The 19,092-nt window shown below is 42.6% G+C and overlaps 1 protein-coding gene across 3 annotated transcripts in view; it reads left to right on the top strand.

Annotated features, from left to right (window-relative positions):
- Window positions 1-19,092, top strand: part of pan3.L (poly(A) specific ribonuclease subunit PAN3 L homeolog) — a 58,939-nt gene that overhangs the window by 33,829 nt on the left and 6,018 nt on the right. For all 3 annotated transcript variants that reach the window (XM_018247705.2, XM_018247704.2, XM_041582659.1), the window contains exons 8-15: window positions 1,716-1,773; window positions 1,906-2,064; window positions 3,589-3,705; window positions 4,833-4,934; window positions 8,505-8,670; window positions 9,534-9,621; window positions 11,743-11,882; window positions 14,681-14,810. In XM_018247705.2, the coding sequence (XP_018103194.1) occupies window positions 1,716-1,773; window positions 1,906-2,064; window positions 3,589-3,705; window positions 4,833-4,934; window positions 8,505-8,670; window positions 9,534-9,621; window positions 11,743-11,882; window positions 14,681-14,810 (960 nt within the window). The remainder of the gene's footprint in view (window positions 1-1,715; window positions 1,774-1,905; window positions 2,065-3,588; window positions 3,706-4,832; window positions 4,935-8,504; window positions 8,671-9,533; window positions 9,622-11,742; window positions 11,883-14,680; window positions 14,811-19,092) is intronic.

Here is a 19,092-nt window from a genome sequence, read left to right as displayed (position 1 = left end):
ATCTCCATCTCCATCTCCATCTCCATCTCCATCTCCATCTCCATCTCCATCTCATCCATTCTCCATCTCCATCTCCATCTCCATCTCCATCTCCATCTCCATCTCCATCTCCATCTCCATCCTCCATCTCCATCTCCATCTCCATCTCCATCTCCATCTTCCATCTCCATCTCCATCTCCATCTCCATCTCCATCTCCATCTCCATCTCCATCTCCATCTCCATCTCCATCTCCATCTCCATTCTCCATCTCCATCTCCATCTCCATCTCTCCATCTCCAATCTCCATCTCTCCATCTCCATCTCCATCTCTCCATCTCCATCTCCATCTCCATCTCCATTCTCCATCTCCAATCTCCATCTCCATCTCCATCTCCATCTCCATCTCCATCTCCATCTCCATCTCCATCTCCATCTCCATCTCCATCTCCATCTCCATCTCCATCTCCATCTCCATCTCCATCTCCATCTCCATCTCCATCTCCATCTCCATCTCCCTACACAAATGATTTATAATCTGAACTGTGGGGAGGAAGAGTGGAAAGTATTTTATGGTTTAACCCCAAAAGAATAGGGTTTTCAACCTTTTTTTATTTTCAGTATATACGTTTTTATGTACAGTTATATGATCCGTTATCCTGAAACCCATTATGCAGAAAGCTCCAAATTCGGGAAGGTATTCTCCCGTAGAGTCAAATAATTCAATTTTTTTTCTAAATAGTTTCCTTTTTCTCTATAATAATATAACCATACCTTGTACCCATCTAAGATATAATTAATCCTTATTGGTGGCAATATATATGTATGAATGTATGTGTGTGTGTGTGTGTGTGTGTGTGTGTGTGTGTGTGTAGTATTAAAGGGGCAGTATTGCATTACATTTATTTGATACATTTCTCAGCAGCAACTTTTGAATATACCAACTATTATATCAATTCTAACTGCTGCCTTTAATGAAACTCCAGCATTCAAGGGGGACTCCACAAAAACATAACTTGAGCTTTTTGAAAAGTAAACATAATTTCCTGCTACTTTGAATATACATCAATTAAAAAGATTTGCAGACCTTTCATGATTTCTAATGGTTTCTGACAGTTCCCTAAGCCTAGCCCCCTGCTCTTCTGCTGATCTGTCTGACTACTTTGCTGAGCTGGCTGACTACTGTTACTTTGTATCAACAGCCATCTGTCCTCAGCCTGCATCCTCCAAACCCCACAATTCCCTTCACATGTGATTTCGATAAGGAACAGAACATCATCAGTGCAATGCATTGTGGGTTATGTAGTTCTTGCATGCTGTCTGTAAGCTGTGGAGAAGTTGTTACAATTTGTAACATCAGTGTTTTAGTCCCTCCTTCCCTGCCAGGATTTCAAATGATAAACAGCTGGATTGTAGAATAGAAAATTGCATTTATTTGTACTTTTTGAAGAAACCGGTAACTATGAAGTATATTTTAGGGGTTTCTGTGTTATCACATTTTGGTTAAGAAACGTATCAACTAAATGTATCTGTTTAAAACCGTTGGGAGTCGGCGACCCCCCCTCCCAGAGCTGCTTTAGAAAGAAAAGGTGAAAAATGAAACTCCTCTACCTGAAGATAAGTTTGCAGGAGAATGTGATTTACATGTAGCTCCCATTTAGGTGTATTAAGTCTTGCACCAGAGATAAATGTATATTGTACGTGTATTCTGATTGTTGCTTTTATACTTTATTATAGGAATTAATAAATAGGCATTTAATAACAATGGCTCAAATCGATCAAGCTGATATGCCAGGTAAGTGATTATAAAAGAACGGAGAGAGGTTGCACAATATCTTTACAGGATCATTTTATCCTTTTACGTATCAATTCCCTTGTACCCCCTCTGTGAGCCTATTCTTGAACGGTGTTGCATGTGTCCCTGTAGGAGTACCTGCAGAAGTTGACAGCTACCATAGCCTCTTTCCACTGGAACCACTGCCTTCTCCCAATCGGATTAAAACAAGCAACTTTGGATATATCACGTCATGCTACAAGGCTGTAAACAGCAAAGATGATTTGCCGTACTGTCTGCGCAGGATTCATGGTAAAAACTGAAAACATTCTCACTATATTTCTATACTGTCACTGCACATCTGTGCCTGGATTCCTCCTGCAATGGGATTTCCTGTGCAAAGTGATTTTGATACTACAGTCAGTGATGTCGTTATACCAGGGTGTTCACATACAGACATCACTTGGGTTTAGATAACTCTGTGATGGTCCTGTTATAATTGTAACCTCTGTATGAAGACAGATATATTTAGTAGGAATCAGAATTAGCATCAGAATTTAATAATCAGCCCTGTAGCATCAGCTTATATTACAGGCCAACCTCATTTTCTGCTGGATAATTAGTGACGACCCCTAAGCTTAGCTTCTCAACAGCTGCTCAGAGCCCACTGAGCATGTGAGTGTCACAGACACTTTCCAAGATGGTGACCCCCTGTGACAAGTTTGAAGTCCTGGATCATTGCTGCTATTGACAAGCTGAAACTTTAGGCTGGTGCAATATGTTCAGTATATAAAATATGGCTTTTTTAGCCATATTCATTTTTAGGGTTTACTTCTCCTTTAAAAGGGATCACGTGAGTGTAACAGACATTTATCAAAATCCAAGATGGGGAGACTCCTGTAACAACTTTAAAGTCCTGGATCATTACTACTATAGAGATGCTGAACTTTAAAGTGGTGGTTTACATTTAGTATGTTATACAATGGTATATTCTAAGCAACTTTTTTTTATAGTTTTTCTTTCCAGCTTTCAAATTGTGGTCACTGACCCCATCTAAAAACAAATGCTCTGTAAGGCTACAAATGTATTGTTATTGCTACTTTTTATTACTCCTCTTTCTATTCAGGCCTCTCCTATTCATATTCAAGTCTCTTATTCAAATCAATGCATGGTTGCTAGGGTAATTTGGATCCTAGCAACCAGAATACTGAAATGGCAAACCGAAGAGCTGCTAAATAACTAGAAAACCACAAATAAAAAATGAAAACCAATTGCAAATTGTCTCAGAATATCACTCTCTACATCATACTAAAAGTTAACTAGGTGAACAACCCCTTTAAGGCAGGTTCAATAAGTCCAGTATATAAAATATAGCATTTCTAGCCATAGTCATTTTCAAGGTTTAGTTCTCCTTTACGTTCATTATTCATCCCCAGATAGTTGATTACCTCCTCTGGAACCTAAGGTTATTTTCTTAGTTGCCATTATTACACAAATTCTTCTAACTGAACATTCGAGGAAATGTTCTGCCTCAACTGTTTCACAATCAGGATTTATTAGCTGACGAAATATACCTAAATATTATCCTGATTGTGAAACGGCTGTGGCCAAGTATTTCTGTGAATGTTTCTTAGAAAGAAAAAAAACTTTTTAAATATGTTAATTCACATGCAAGTTAAACAATGCAGCCCCCAGTGTGTTTTCTACACAGTTCAGTGTTAATTATATTTTTAAATATTCCTCTAAGAATAAAACACATTCTAAAACACCTGATTGGTAGTTGAAGTATTAGTGCACAAATGATCTAACTGCTGTCTTGCTTTTGTCCATGCGCAGGGTTTCGCCTTGTAAACACCAAGTGCATGTCTTTGGTTGATACCTGGAAAAAAATTCAGCACTCGAATATTGTCACCTTGCGAGAAATGTTTACCACCAAAGCTTTTGGAGAACATTGTAAGTCACTTATAGCAATGGCATTTTATTCCTAGTTAAACTTGGCTTTTTCTTTGTATTTTGGTATACTTAGATACTTTTACAGGTATGGGACCTGTTATCCAGAATGCTTGGGACCTGGGGGTTTCCAGATAACAGATCTTTCCGTAGTATGAATCTTTATACATTAAGGGGGTGATTTATCAAAAATCAAAAAAAAAAAAAAAATCCAAACGAATTAGAATCCTCAATTCGATCTTATTTATCATCGAAAATACTCAATAAAAACTGTTCGGGAAAAAAACTCCTAAAATCTGGGTTTTTTTTATTGTTTTATTCCCAAAACACTCACATTTTTTGTGAAATTGTTCGGAAACCCGCAATATTTTTCAGATTTTTGGCCAAAAATCGGCACAGACCATTATAGCTTTCAATTTAAAATAGGACCTTTGCCATTGACTTCTACAGGACACCGACAGCTTGAAAATTAGGGATGCACCGAATCCAAGATATGTTTTTTTTGGGGATTTGGGCAGGATTCGGCCTTTTTCAGCAGGATTTTGATTCGGCCGAATCTTTGTGCCTAACCAAACCGAATCCTAATTTGCATATGTAAATTAGGGGCGGGTAGGGAAATCATGTGATTTATCACAAAAGAAGAATTTTTTCACTTTTTCCTTTCCTGACACTGATTTGCATATGCAAATTAGGATTTGGGTTCGGTATTCGGACGAATCTTTCACCGGGGACTCGGCCGTATCCCAAATAGTGGATTCGGTGCATCCCTATTGTATTTTTTGGATTCAGACTTTTAGCAGCATTTGGATTTTAATAAATAACCCCCTACTACAAAAAAACATTAAATAAATCCAATAGATTTTTGCTTCCGATAAGGATTAATTATATCTTCGTTGGGATCAAGTACAAGCTACTGTTTTATTATTACAGAGGAAAGGAAAATAATTTTTAAAAATATGGATTATTTGTATAAAGTGGAGTCTGAGGGAGACGCTTTTCCATCATTCGAGTGAGCGAGTGAAAGTGATTATACAGTCATATGAAATTGTTCACTTTTTGGGTAACTGTATTAATAATTCTTTACCCATTACCCAAACTACTTCTGTGTTTTTTTGTTTTTTTATTTGCAGCCCTTGTGTTTGCATATGATTTTCATTCTGGAAGTGAAACGATGATGAGCAGGCATTTTAACGACCCAAGTGCAGATGCATATTTCACAAAACGAAAATGGGGTAAGAATGTTTAGAACGATTGGCTCTCCATGTCTCCAGTAGCAAAGTAAATTGCATGTATTTAAATGTTTATGCCTTTCCTTTACAGTACAGGTATGGGACCCAGGGTTTTCTGGATAAGGGATCTTTCCGTATTTTGAATCTTCATACCTTAAGTCTACAAGAAAATCATGTAAACATTAAATAAACCCAATAGGCTGGTTTTGCTTCCAATAAGGATTAATTATATTTTAGTTGGGATCAAGTACAAGATACTGTTTTATTATTACAGAGAAAAGGGAGATCATTTTTCAAAGTTTGGATAAAATGGAGTCTATGGGAGCCATTCTGTAATTCAGAATTTTCTGGATAATGGGTTTCTGTATAACAGATCTCATATCTGTATTTGGCATAGTCTCATTGTTTTCCCGGCATAGTACTGGAGCCACCTGACCAGTACCCTGATCAGCATTAGGGTATAATCCCATCCCTTGAGCAGTGTTAGGGTATAATCCCACCCCTGAGCAGTGTTAGGGTATAATCCCACCCCTGAGCAGTGTTAGGGTATAATCCCACCCCTTGAGCAGTGTTAGGGTATAATCCCACCCCTGAGCAGTGTTAGGGTATAATCCCACCCCTGAGCAGTGTTAGGGTATAATCCCACCCCTGAGCAGTGTTAGGGTATAATCCCACCCCTGAGCAGTATTAGGGTATAATCCCACCCCTGAGCAGTGTTAGGGTATAATCCCACCCCTGAGCAGTGTTAGGGTATAATCCCACCCTTGAGCAGTGTGAGGGTATAATCCCACCCCCTGAGCAGTGTGAGGGTATAATCCCACCCCCTGAGCAGTGTTTTAAAACATTTTTTCCGAGACACCAATGGTGTATTAGCGTGCTTCCATAACCCAGCAATTACTTTTTTTTCAAATAAAAACCTGCTGTCAGTTAGGGAGAAGCTTGTGGTCGCTGTGCGGTTCCATCACACATCTCCCTGCTGCGACTTTGTGGGCGCCTGTTTCACTGTATCCTGGCAGAGCCATTCACATCCAGACTTTTAAGGGATGTGGTTTTAATCTTTTTTTGACACACACTTTTACTCCAGTTAATTTATGGTACATCTGGGGCTTAAAGGATCTTTTATTTCTTTATATATTTACCTAAAATATTTATTTCAAAGCAGTTAATGCTTTTTCTGAACATTAAAATTTTGTTCTCCAAAGTACAGTGATGCTAATGCAGATGATCTGGGTAGATTTATTGCTGGCTTACACTACTCTGGTGCTGAGTAGGGTTGTTGAATGTGCTCATAGGACACAATGGTACATTTAAGGGGCAGATTTATTAAGGGTCAAATTGAAAATTTAAATTTTTAAGTTTATTTATGGTCAAAACTGTCAAATTTGTCTAAGGAGTTATTCAAATTCGATTTGAGTTTTTTAAATAAATTTAGATTTTCGAGATTTATCATACTCTGGCCCTTTTAAGAACTCGAATTCGACTATTCGCCACCTAAAACCTGCCAAATTGCTGTCTCTCAGTGGGAATGATCCAGGGATTAATTTTGAGTTGTTTGCAGCCTTCCTGACATTCAAGTTTTTTTTTTTTTTAGTGAAAAAAAAACTCGAATCGAGTTTTTAAATTCGATTCTAGTTGTAAAAATTCGATTTTTTTTTTTTTTTTTTATATATGAATTTCAATTGGTCAAATTTCAAGTTCATGGGAGTTTTAAAAAAATTTACATAAATTTGAAATTCGACCCTTGATAAATGTGCCTCTAAATATCAAGCTTTAAATTCTCTTTATTTAGTAATTTTGTCCTAAATTATGTGTAACACCTAAAAATTAAGTCATCTATCATCCAAAAAATTTGTTTCCACCAGGGTCAAATGAAATCCCCTTTCTGGTATGCGGAAACTTTACGAGTGTTAAGCCACCCACACCATCAGGGAGCTGCCATTGTGGATGACCATGTTAGGGTACACACATGCGCAAACTTAACTGAGATTGGTGGACAAATCCACTGCTCCAATGTTGTGTTTAACATTGAAATCACTTTGGAACACTAATTGGTGTTACTGTGCCTTTAGGGTTGTGACACACGGGCAGATTCGGGGAGATTTAGTTGCCTGGCGACTAATCGCCTCTTCTGGGTGACAATCTCCCCGAACTTCTTTCGCGTCTTCCCGTCCGCTATAATGAAAAGTCGCCTAAAGCACTAAAGCACACGCTGCGCTTCCTTTTCCGAAGTTGCCTCACATGGAAACTTCGGGAAACGAAGCGCCGTGTGTGCTTTAGCGCAGGCGACTTTTCATTATAGCGAACGGGAAGACACGCAAAGGCAGTTCGAGGAGATTGTCGTCCAGAAGAAGAGGCGATTAGTCGCCAGGCGACTAAATCTCCCCGAATCTGCCTGTCGTCACAAGCCATAACTTGCCTTGTGTGTGTGTCCATTTTACAAGTAGCATTTAAAGACCCTTGTGAAAACAGCTGATGGGGAAAGATGTGGAATCCATTTAGACCGATACCGTTGAACTGGAGTGTTTTTTACCTAACCCCAGAGCCACCTTTTTTGTCCTGTGTTGATAATGTTTATCCTATTTTGAAATTTAGTAACATTTATTGTTCATATATCTAAAGCTGAGCATTGCTCATTTGGCAAGATCACCAAACAAACAGTTCTGCACCTGATCTGACCACCAATGACCTAGGGTAAAATTGGGAAAATCCAATCCAATCTGGCCCACCATTCAGTAATTGGATCATAATTTGGGTCTAGGGAGAACAGCACCACATTAGCACAATGATGCAGTTTAGGGTTGGGGCACAGGGGGAGATTTGCCGCCCGCGATTTTTAAAAAACGTGTCTCCGAGACAAGGCGATCGTCTTTGTGCAAGCGAAGGTTTCTAGCTACTTTTGTTCCGGAGCAATTTGTATCCCATAGTGCGTCTCACTACTTTCTACTTTCTCGCTACCACACAGGAAAACTACCGTGTACTATGTTTGTTTTCGCTCACGGTTTTGTACATACTCGTATGTATAAATGATATATTTTCTCACACACGTGAAGGAGAGTGTTTTCTCTGCATCTTTCCTCGAGCGTTTGGTAAAAGAATGGTGTTCCCGCGGCACGACCTTTGCCATCGTCCTTACGTAACTGCATCATTGCGCACGCGTTAGAATTTGCATACTATCGCGGCTACTAATCTGTGTGCGTGCGCTTGTAGGAGATTCCAGTACTTCTCCATGTACATGCTATTTCTAACAAATCGCTCCAAAAAGGTTCTCCGTGCGTTTTGGAACTACAGGCGATTCCAAATCTCGTTTTGTGCATAATGACTGGCGAGTTGCATGTAGAGACTTGTCGCCAGAACTCGCTTTTAAAAATCGCGGGATGACAAATCTCCCCGTGTGCCGCTACCCTTAATCTAATGTGTTTTTAAAACCAGCTGGATAGATACCGAATTCTCAGCCATTGTCAGGCAGCCCATTGGGAGGGACCACAGACACAGGCCAATATGCTTCCCCCTAACCTGGAGATGCAGAATTGGTAGCTTTTATTACAATGTTTTTTTAATTTTTTTTTGCTCCAGGGCAGCACGATGGTCCATTACCTCGACAACATGCCGGTCTGCTTCCTGAATCCCTCATTTGGGCTTATATTGTCCAGCTGAGTTCCGCCTTGAGAACAATCCATACAGCTGGCTTGGCGTGCCGCGTTATGGATCCAACAAAAATTCTTATTACCGGCAAAACAAGGTAAGGAGAGGGGGCTCTACTCAAGCAGGCAGGAGCCATTTTGTGTACGCTGTTATTAAGCAAGTCTTGCATCAGCTCAGAATCTTGTTTGTGCACCAGAATGGGGGACCTGATGTCCATCCCCATGCCCTGGCTACACAATTAAATGGTGAAGAGAACAGGGGAATGTGTAGAGAGCAGTGACATCTAGGAAGTGCTGAATGGAAAGTGAATGGAAAGTAATTGCCTGTTCCGCCCCTATGATTAAGGCATAGAGGAGGGACAGACAATATCTGATTGACAGCTGAGATGCTTAAATGAGCTTACAACAGCTATGAATGCTTTAATAAAAAAAAGAATTTGGATTTCATGTTTAATTTGAAAAGGATTTTTATGTCTGGGTGACAGATCCTCTTTAAAGGAACAGTAACGCTAAAAAATGATGAAGGGATGCCCCCAGGGAGGGCAGATGAGCTGCTGCCCAGGGAGATAATGGGTCGGAAAGGGGCTTTAGGCTGCCAGGATCTCACCTATGTAACTGGCCTCAAGCCTGTGGGCTCCGGATTCATAACTTCCAGTTTTGGCAGAAGTCGGGTTAGGGAGAAGATGCGGAGTGCAGAGCTGCAGAGTGAGTCGCCATATTGCCGTTCTCCAGTAGACAGGAAGCAGTGTTTTCTAACAGTATTTTTTTTTTATAAAGCTTGCTATGAATACACTTTATTCAGGGTTGATCTATTATTAGTGTAGGTAGAATGGATTTTTTAATAAAAATTTTTTTAGCGTTACTGTTCCTTTAAATCCTTTGCTTTGGATATTGGGATGTAAATAGTTTCCGTATCCTTTGGTAAGTTAATGTTATAGTTTTCTTTTTTTAAATGTTACAGGCTGCGTGTCAACTGTGTTGGAATATTTGACGTCTTGAATTATGATGGAAGTCAGAATAATCCTGTGGCTTTAATGCCTCAATACCAGGTGAGATAACAGAAGAGTTTCTCGCAAATAGAATAATAGATATAAATATATGTAGGTGGCTATAACTGCTATTTATATAGCAAGATGATTTCCCAGTTCCCCTCCCGCTTACACTTGCATAAAATGATTGCAATGTTTTGTCTCGTGCTCCACATATGTTATGTCTACTGTTCCCACTCTGTCATCAGATACATCAGAACTCAATGGCGGTTTTTTTTTTTTTATTCCCAGGAAGCACTATTTTTTTTTCTTCTTCTTCCCAGCATGGATGCTTTAAATAATTGTACATGAAAATACATAAGCTCAAAGCTCAGGGAATCTTCCTTGTTTTTGCAAACTAGGAAGTGTTGGCTTCCAGGTGGTAAAACTGTGAGAAGAATATAACATCCTGAGCTTCTGCTCTATATGCCTCAACTCTTTCTCGATAACTATCGCCATATTACACCTAGATATATGCTCATGTATAAGCCTAGTTTGAAATATTATACCCCAGGTTTGTTCTCTTTTATGGCAATTGCAATATAGAAGCCCACAGCCTTCATTTCAAGCCCCTATAAAGACCTGTGCCTTGATATTAACTCACACCTGCCTGTTTATCATCTATCAGGTTCATTAAAGGGAAGCCTATAACTGTACAGCTGCTCAGTGTATTTTTTTGTGGACTTTTGCGCTTGACAGAAGCTTAATTTATTGACGCAGCAAGTGTCTACAGAGGCTTTCCTGCTCAGTTCTATCACTTAAGGGGGTTGTTCACCTTTTAGTATGATGTAGAGAGTGGTATTCTGAGACTATTTGCAATTGGTCTTCATTTTTTTTTTGTGTTTTTTGCATTATTTAGCTTTTTATTCAGCAGCTCTCCGGTTTGCAGTTTTGCTGGGGTCTGAATGACCCTAGCAACCATGCATTGATTTGAATAAGAGCCTGGAATATGAATAGGAGAGGCCTGAATAGAAAGAGGAGTAATCTAAAAGTAGCAATAACCGCAAGAAATTCTATGATTCTATGTCTATTGGAATAACTTGTTAAACTCAATAAAAATCTTTCATATAAAAAATAAAAAGTAGCAATAACAATAAATGTGTAGCCTTACAGAGAATTTGTTTTTAGATGGCTCCCATTTGAAAGCTGGAAAAAGTCAGAAGAAGGCAAATAAACTATAAAAGATAGAAAATGAAGACCAATTGAAAAGTTGCTTAGAATTGGCCATTCTGTAACCTACTAAAAGGTGAACCACCCCTTTAATGTTAACGAGGCAATAGAACAGAGCACAGAAGTGTCCAATGGCTCTTCCAGCATCAGTAACTTAAACTTTTGCTATTCAGTCACCCCACAATCTGGTGAGAAAGGTAGAAGGTGCTCTTGTTAATATCTTAAAAAAAAAAAGAAAAAAAAAGAGAGAAGTAAATGCAAAAGTCTTCAGAAAAGCTCAGGACAATATTATATTGCCTTCTTGTTAGGGATGCACCGAATTTGCATATGCAGGGGTGGGAAGGGGAAAACATTCTTATGTCTTTGATTTAGAAATTAGGATTCGAATTGGCCGGCCAGAAGGGTTCGGTGAATCCTGCTGAAAAAGGCAGAATCCTGGCCAAATCCCAAACCGAATCCTGGATTCACTGCATCCCTACTTGCAGTATTTATATCTTGAAGTATGTTATATAAAGTATTGTAGAGTTTCTGAAGCAAACACACCAGTTGTACCAGTGCAGGGCAACAGTAGGTTATATTGTCATTCCTTTAAAACACTTTCGTTTATTAGTGTTACTTTTCCTTTAAATGAAAAAAGGCCTTATCTATGTATAAACATGCAATATCGAGACTTCTTCAGAAGAGGATAGCAAATGTATTTTTCTGCTTTGTTTACTAATAGAAAATATCGGCTCTTCTCCAGCCAAGACTCTAGTTCCCATAATGCAATGCATGCATTCTTGCAACATGCATGGCATTGGGGGAATCAAACCTTGGCTGGAGGAGACCTGACTTCTGATACACAATGTTGTGGTTGCATTAAAATGGTTCATGTTTACTGGACCATTATCATTTCCAAAAAAAAAAATGGCACCTTTAAATCTTATAATTATTCTGTTGCCTGCAAGTCATTTTCTTTTGTTTTCCCTCCAGCAAGCGGACCTGATCTCATTAGGGAAGGTCGTATTGGCTTTGGCTTGCAACTCTCTGGCAGGAATCCAGCGAGAGAATCTGCAGAAAGCGATGGAACTTGTCACCATCAACTACTCCTCTGACTTAAAGAATCTTATTCTGTAAGCTTTATGGGTCTGTTTGTTTTTTTTTTTTTTGTTTTTTTGTTCCTGCCACCATTATAACTTCATGTAATCTTTTCCTCTGATATCTATGCAATCGTTTACAGTAAAGATAATCCTTTTTATTGGCAACAGAGCTTACAACATGTGGGTTTATAGTATATAGACATACGCTATGGTTTCCACAATGAAAAGGGTCTCCCATGGATGGACGTATTTTCTAGGCTCCATCTCCATGTTTGTTGTCCATCTCCTGGAAGGCATCCCACCCAAATATCCAATGTGGGTCCCCCCTTCACAGCATGGCCTGTGGGAGGTGCTTACAACTATGGATGCACCGAATCCACTATTTTGTATTCGGCAGAATCCGGATTTGCATATGCAAATTAGTGGTGGGAAGGGGAAAACATTTTTTACCGTATATACTCGAGTATAAGCCGACCCGAGTATAAACCAAGGTACTTAATTTTACCTACAAAAACTGGAAAAACTTATTGACTCGAGTATAAGCCTAGGGTTAGAAATGCATTTTAGGACATTTTCAGCAGAACACACGCTCCTGCGTGGGCTCTGCTAGGGAAGAAATAGCCTCTTACTCACTGATCCGAAGAGACTGCAGTAACACCTCCGTGCTGCCCACACTTACTGTTTTAATCTCCCCCCTCATGACTTGGTCCTCCCTCTTTAGCCCTCACTTCTCACTCACACTCACGCAGAAGTGTGTGTTCTGCTGAAGACCTAAAATGCTTTCTTCAAGTATTGGTGTATAGATATACTCCGCGCTTTGTGTTGTTGGAATCGGTATGGCAGCACCCACTTAAATCATGGGGCCCACTAGTCCCTGGGGATAAATATAATATATAGAGTGGCGGTACGCTCTTGCGCTTGTTTATATCTGCAAAAAGAAAAAATGTGCTATCATGTAATACAGTTGGTATCAGTCGGATGGTTGATACAATTTGCTCTACTCACATTCAATTAGAAAGGTAGCGTTCGTATAAGTATGTATACTGGGGATCTCCTCTGTAGTTGTGCAGAGTATGCAGCTGTACGATCGTTCTGTGCAACTATTGGGTCCTGAAGTTTCTGTGCATTTAGCGTGTGGAGGCAATGGGGATCTCCTCCGTGGTTGTTCCTAATGGAAAAAACTGTGCATAGTGAAATACAGACAGGGTCTTCAGCCGGCCCGCACTGGGCTTGTACATACAGGATATGCAGCTTTACGATCGCTCTATACAGATAAATCTCGGGTGTGCAGATTTATGATCGCTTTGTACAGCTGATTGTACAAAACTGCTCTCACGGAACCAATTAAAACAAGGTTCCCCAAAGTTCAAACGGCAGCGTATGGAATTTAAGTAATCAGAGACTGAAAGTGCGGGGAAAGAAACTCCACGAGGCAGACAACCCCTTCCCTGTAAAGAACGAGCAGCAGCCTTCATAAGCTGAACATACTAAGCCACAGAAACTGCAGGACCCGGGATTCAGCTGTACAAAGTGATCATAAATCTGCATACCCGAGATTTATCTGTATAGAGCAATCGTAAAGCTGCAGTGCGGGCCGGCTGAACTGTATTTCACTATGCACAGTTTTTTCCATTAGGAACAAACACGGAGGAGATCCCCATTGCCTCCACACGCTAAATGCACAGAAACTTCAGGACCCGATAGTTGCAGAGCGATCGTACAGCTGCATACTCTGCACAACTACAGACTAGATCCCCAGTATACATACATATACGAACGCTACCTTTCTAATTAAATGTGAGTAGAGCCAATTGTATCAACCATACAACGGTATTACATGATATCAGATTTTTTCTTTTTGCATGACTCGAGTATAAGCCGAGGTAGACTTTTTCAGCACATTTTGGGTGCTGAAAAACTCGGCTTATACTCGAGTATATACGGTACTTCCTTGTTTTGACAAAAAGTCACTCGATTTCCCTCCCCGATTGGGGTTCGGCCGGGCAGAAGGAATCGGCCGAATCCTGCTGAAAGGCTGAATCCTGGATTTAGTGCATCTCTACTTACAGCATCTGTTTGTCGCCAGAACAAGGAACCGCATATGTACAAACTACATTAGGAGGTACAATGAAACAGTCCAGAAGACTGTACACTCACATTCACCATTCTCTTCAATTAGGATTTTTGCATTCAGTAAGAACATTTTCATAAGAATGGACTTTAACTTGCTCCAATGAAGCCTGGAGATTGAGTTTAGGCATAATTGGCTTCAAAGGGAGCATTGCTTTGATTCCAGGGCTCAGGAGAGGCATGTCATTCAGTGCCCAGTGCATCTACTGAACCCATTGAGATCAGCAAACTAATAGGCATTAGACTAATAGCTCAAGGCATTATACACATTGGCATAGACTGTTTAGGGGTCTCCAAAAATTAGTAGATCTGTATCCTCTGAGGGTTGCACTTAGAACAAGGCAGAAAGCACTAAATGGGGTATAAACCCCAAAAAAATACATTTAATATCTATTCTTATTCAATGCGGTGAACGCAGATACACAGTAAATACACCTGTTACATACCTGCTTGACTATTCCAGGGAAAATTTAAATTCAGTATCTTACGTAAGCTCCAGTGAGCCCTTGGGTCTGTTTCATCTTCCGCATGAACGGGATTCCATACAGCTGGCACTATATAGCTCATTTTTCTACACAAATAGAAGTGGAAGCCATCACCTCTTGCGTCCAAGCATCAAGCAGCGATTTCAAACAACCCCTGATTATAAATATCTTTCCTTTGCCAAATAACTAATGATATAATCCATATTGAATCCACAGGTACTTGCTGACCGAACAGAACAGGATGCGCAGCGTCAATGACATCATGCCAATGATCGGTGCTAGATTTTATACACAGTTGGATGCTGCTCAGATGCGCAATGATGTCATAGAAGAGGACCTTGCAAAGGTAAATCTGTGTAGTAATGCTTTTCGGCTTAATGATCCATTATCCAGAAAGCTCCGAATTATGGGCAGGCCGTCTCCCGTAGACTCCATTTTATCCAAATAATCCAAAGTTTTCTCATAGTCAGCTTGGGGGACACAGGGACCATGGGTATAGCTAGTACCACTAGGAGGCAGGACACAACCCTAAAACAGAACTGACTCCTCCTTCACTGGCTATACCCCCAGTAGGCGGAGCTTAAGTCAGTTTGAGTTGTGTCCTCAGGAGGTTAGGACGTTTTTTATTTTCTGCTAATACTTCTCAGTCAGCTAAGCTGACACCAGGGGCAATGCGGACCCTTTACACTGAGTAAAGGCTCTAATGTCATCCCCCAACGTGGGAGCCTGTCTCCGGGGTCACATTGTGCTCTGGCACAGACCACCCAGCTCTACTGATGTCTCCCTTTCCTTGCAGGAGGAGCAAGCTGGCCGGCAGACAAAGAGAGTGCTTGGATGCCTTGGGCTGGAGGTAAGTCTGAATCCTCAGCCCCTATCCCTCCTTTACCAGGCTTGGCGCCTGGCTCTTCCCTTCATTCCCCCTCAAGCCTACTTGGATTGGGATTTATTCCCTTAGGGCCAGGGGGCGCTCAGGCAGTGCGCACTATTGGCGCTACACTTCTGCACATTCCCTCAGCGGGTACTGTAGCGCCGCCATTAATGATTCGTGCGCTGTTGGTGAGCGGGGTTTTTTCCTTGCGCTGCGCGCACGCGCGCATGCGCAACTCGGCCTCTGACGCCATACGCGTCCACTCCCCTCGGTGCGTGCCGCCATCTTGCAGCACAGGAGCGCACTGTGGGATTCGCGCGCTTCTTTTCTCTGCGACACAAGGGCTGCACGCAGGGGCACGGGGACCTTCAGTACTCTCTGCACTACCCGACCAGGCTACTCCTCCTTCCCTGCCTATATCTCGCAGGTTAGCGTGTAGCTCACAGACATTGGGGGTGAGTAAGTTTTTCCTGTATTTAAACTTCCTCTACCACTTCCTAGCCATCATAATGTCTGAGGGGCCAAGTGAGGGCCTTTTTACCAGGGCAGCACCCTCTGCTTCTATTACTTATTTGGCCTGTGCCAAATGCTGCAAACGTTTGCCACGGGGGCACAAAGACCCCTTATGTTCTAAATGCAAGCCTCAGGTTACTGAACCCTCAGTACCTACTCCACCTCAGGGGAATCAGTCTCAGCAAGGAGACTCTCCAGCTTCCAGCAGACATGCTTCCCCAATCAGAGGGCATACTACTCCAGAATGGGCCTCCCAATTGGCCACAGGAATTCCAAAATTGGCTCAGTCACTGGACAGGCTACTTTCCCGTCTAGATAACCCTAGGCATAGACCTTCCAAACGCAGAGCTCCTTCTCCGTCTGATGAAGAGAGCGATTCTCCTCCCAGACACCAGTCTCCTTTTCCTCCAGACTCTGAGGATGAAGACCGCTCTGATGGGGAACTTTCGGTTGGTTCCGGCCATGATGCAGAGGAATCACACAAATTTTCATCAGAATCCGTGGATTCCTTGATTTCCGCTGTATTGGAAACTCTTAATCTCCAAGAAACGGAGGCTACAGCCGAATCCTCAAAGGCTCTTTTTAAACGACACAGTAAAACATCACCTGTTTTTCCTTCTCATTCTCAGCTTGACCAGCTTATTCAACACGAATGGGACAAACCCGAGAGACGCTTCCAGGCAAACCGGCGTTTCCTTAAGCAATATCCTTTTCCGGCTGATATCACTGACAAGTGGTCATCTCCGCCATCAGTTGATGCCCCCGTGTCTCGACTTTCCAAAAATACAGCACTGCCAGTCCCTGACGCTTCATCCTTCAAGGACTCCATGGACAAGAAATTAGAGAGCTTACTACGTTCTGTTTTCTCTGCTTCTGGCTCAGCCCTTCGGCCAGTCATTGCCATGGCGTGGGTCAGCAGGGCCATACAATCCTGGTCCGATACTCTCATTACCTCTATAGCAGACGGAGCCCCACGTCACGAGCTGTCTCAATTAGCCTCACAGATCAAAGAAGCGAACGACTACTTATGCGAAGCCTCACTGGACGCAACGCAAGTCATCAGCAGGTCATCAGCTCTTGCTGTTGCAGCTCGCAGATCCCTTTGGATGAAGTTATGGTCCGCCGACCTTTCCTCCAAAAAGTCTCTTACCTCCATCCCCTTCAAGGGCAAGCTTCTCTTCGGACCCGACCTCGATAAGATCATTAGCCAAGCTACCGGAGGTAAGAGCACTCTGCTACCACAACCAAAGGCTCGTCCCACCTTTCGTAGAGGAAAGTTTTTTCGTGTCCCCCAATCCAAGGGATCGAGATCTTCTCCTCCACGAACATCATTCACAAATAGAGGTCGGTTTGGGAACAAGCAAAGATCTTCCTGGCAAAACCGGAAGCACACCTCTAAGTCTACTGACAAGTCTACCTCAGCATGACGCCATCTCCCTAAGTACAACGGCAGTGGGGGGGAGGTTACGACTTTTTTCAGAAACATGGTCTGCAATCACTCAAGATTCATGGATTCAAGAGGTCGTCACCAGTGGTTACCACCTAGAATTTTCGTCTCCTCCCCCTCCACGGTTTTTCATGTCACGACTCCCGCAGGAGCCAAACAAAAGATCAGCCTTCCAGAATGTGATTACCAGTCTTCTTCTCGCAGAAGTTATTATTCCTGTACCTCCTGCGGAGAGATTCATGGGATACTACTCCAATCTCTTTGTTGTCCCCAAAAAGGACGGATCCGTTCGGCCTATCCTAGACTTAAAGGAGCTCAACAAATTTATCCGTCCTCGCAAGTTCAAGATGGAATCCCTGCGGTCTGTCATCGCAGCGATGTCACCAGGCCAATTCCTCATGTCTCTCGACATAAAGGACGCTTACCTACACGTCCCCATTTTCCCTCCGCATCAGAAATTCTTGCGGTTTGCCTTCAAAAATCGTCACTTCCAATTCACGAGTCTGCCCTTCGGCCTCACCTCGGCTCCCCGAGTCTTCACCAAAATTATGGCGGCAGCCACGGCAGAGCTTCGCAGCACTGGGATAAACATCACTCCCTACCTGGACGACCTGCTAATCAAGGCACCTTCGCTTCAAGAGGCTCAACAATCTCTTCGGACCTCCATCATCAAGCTACAGGACCTGGGCTGGGTTCTAAACCTCACCAAGTCTTCTCTAGTACCCAGCCACTCCATGATTTTTCTGGGTATGACGTTCGACACTCAATCACAAACGATATCTCTTCCAATGGAGAAAGTAGTCTGTCTGCAGCAGTTGGTGACGACACTACTTCAAAAGCCACGTCACACAGCGAGATTCTGCATGAAGGTTCTGGGAGTCATGGTATCCTCGATCGAAGCAGTGCCATTTGCTCAATTCCACCTCAGGGAACTTCAGTGGAACATTCTCTCCTCCTGGAAACGAAAATCCCTTCTACAGGAGATTCAACTTTCTCAGCTGACGAGATCCTCTCTCCTCTGGTGGTTACAGACCCCACATCTCACCAAGGGGAAACGTCTAGGGGACCCGTGCTGGCGAATTCTGACAACGGATGCGAGTCTCTTTGGCTGGGGAGCAGTTCTCGAGGGCCAGTCTGCCCAGGGACAGTGGTTGCAATCCGAACGCCGGTTGCAGATCAACCTGCTCGAGATTCGGGCCATACGGCTGGGTCTCCTCCACTGGCAACACATCCTCAAGGGTCAAGCGGTGAAGGTTCAGTCCGACAACTCCACAGCGGTGGCCTACATCAACCACCAAGGCGGTACAAGAAGCAGGGGAGCGCTCAACGAGATAAAGCTTATCTTTCGGTGGGCCGAAGCTCAACAAGTTCACTTGTCGGCCATCTACATCCCGGGGTTGCTGAATTGGGAAGCGGATTTTCTCAGCCGTCAGTCCCTGGACCCGGGCGAGTGGTCCCTAAACGACGACATCTTCCAGGAGTTAACGCTAAAGTGGGGCGTCCCAGAAGTAGACCTCATGGCAACCAGGCACAACAGGAAGGTTCCACAGTTCCTGGCTCGCTACAGAGATCCCCTGGCTCACGACGTCGATGCCATAACGGCTCCCTGGCCCTTTCGGCTGGCGTACGCCTTTCCACCTCTGCCACTCATTCCCAGAACCATCAGAAGGCTTCAAAGAGAAAGGACCACCCTCATTCTGATTGCTCCACGGTGGCCCAGACGGGCTTGGTTCTCAGATCTCCTCAACCTATCCGTGGCAGAACCATGGACCTTACCGTCAATTCCAGACCTTCTCACCC

This window comes from Xenopus laevis, chromosome 2L (genome assembly GCF_017654675.1).
Source record: "Xenopus laevis strain J_2021 chromosome 2L, Xenopus_laevis_v10.1, whole genome shotgun sequence".
NCBI lineage: Eukaryota > Metazoa > Chordata > Amphibia > Anura > Pipidae > Xenopus > Xenopus laevis.
The sequence above is the reverse complement of the archived record's forward strand: the minus strand, read 5'-3'. Positions and strand labels throughout refer to the sequence as shown.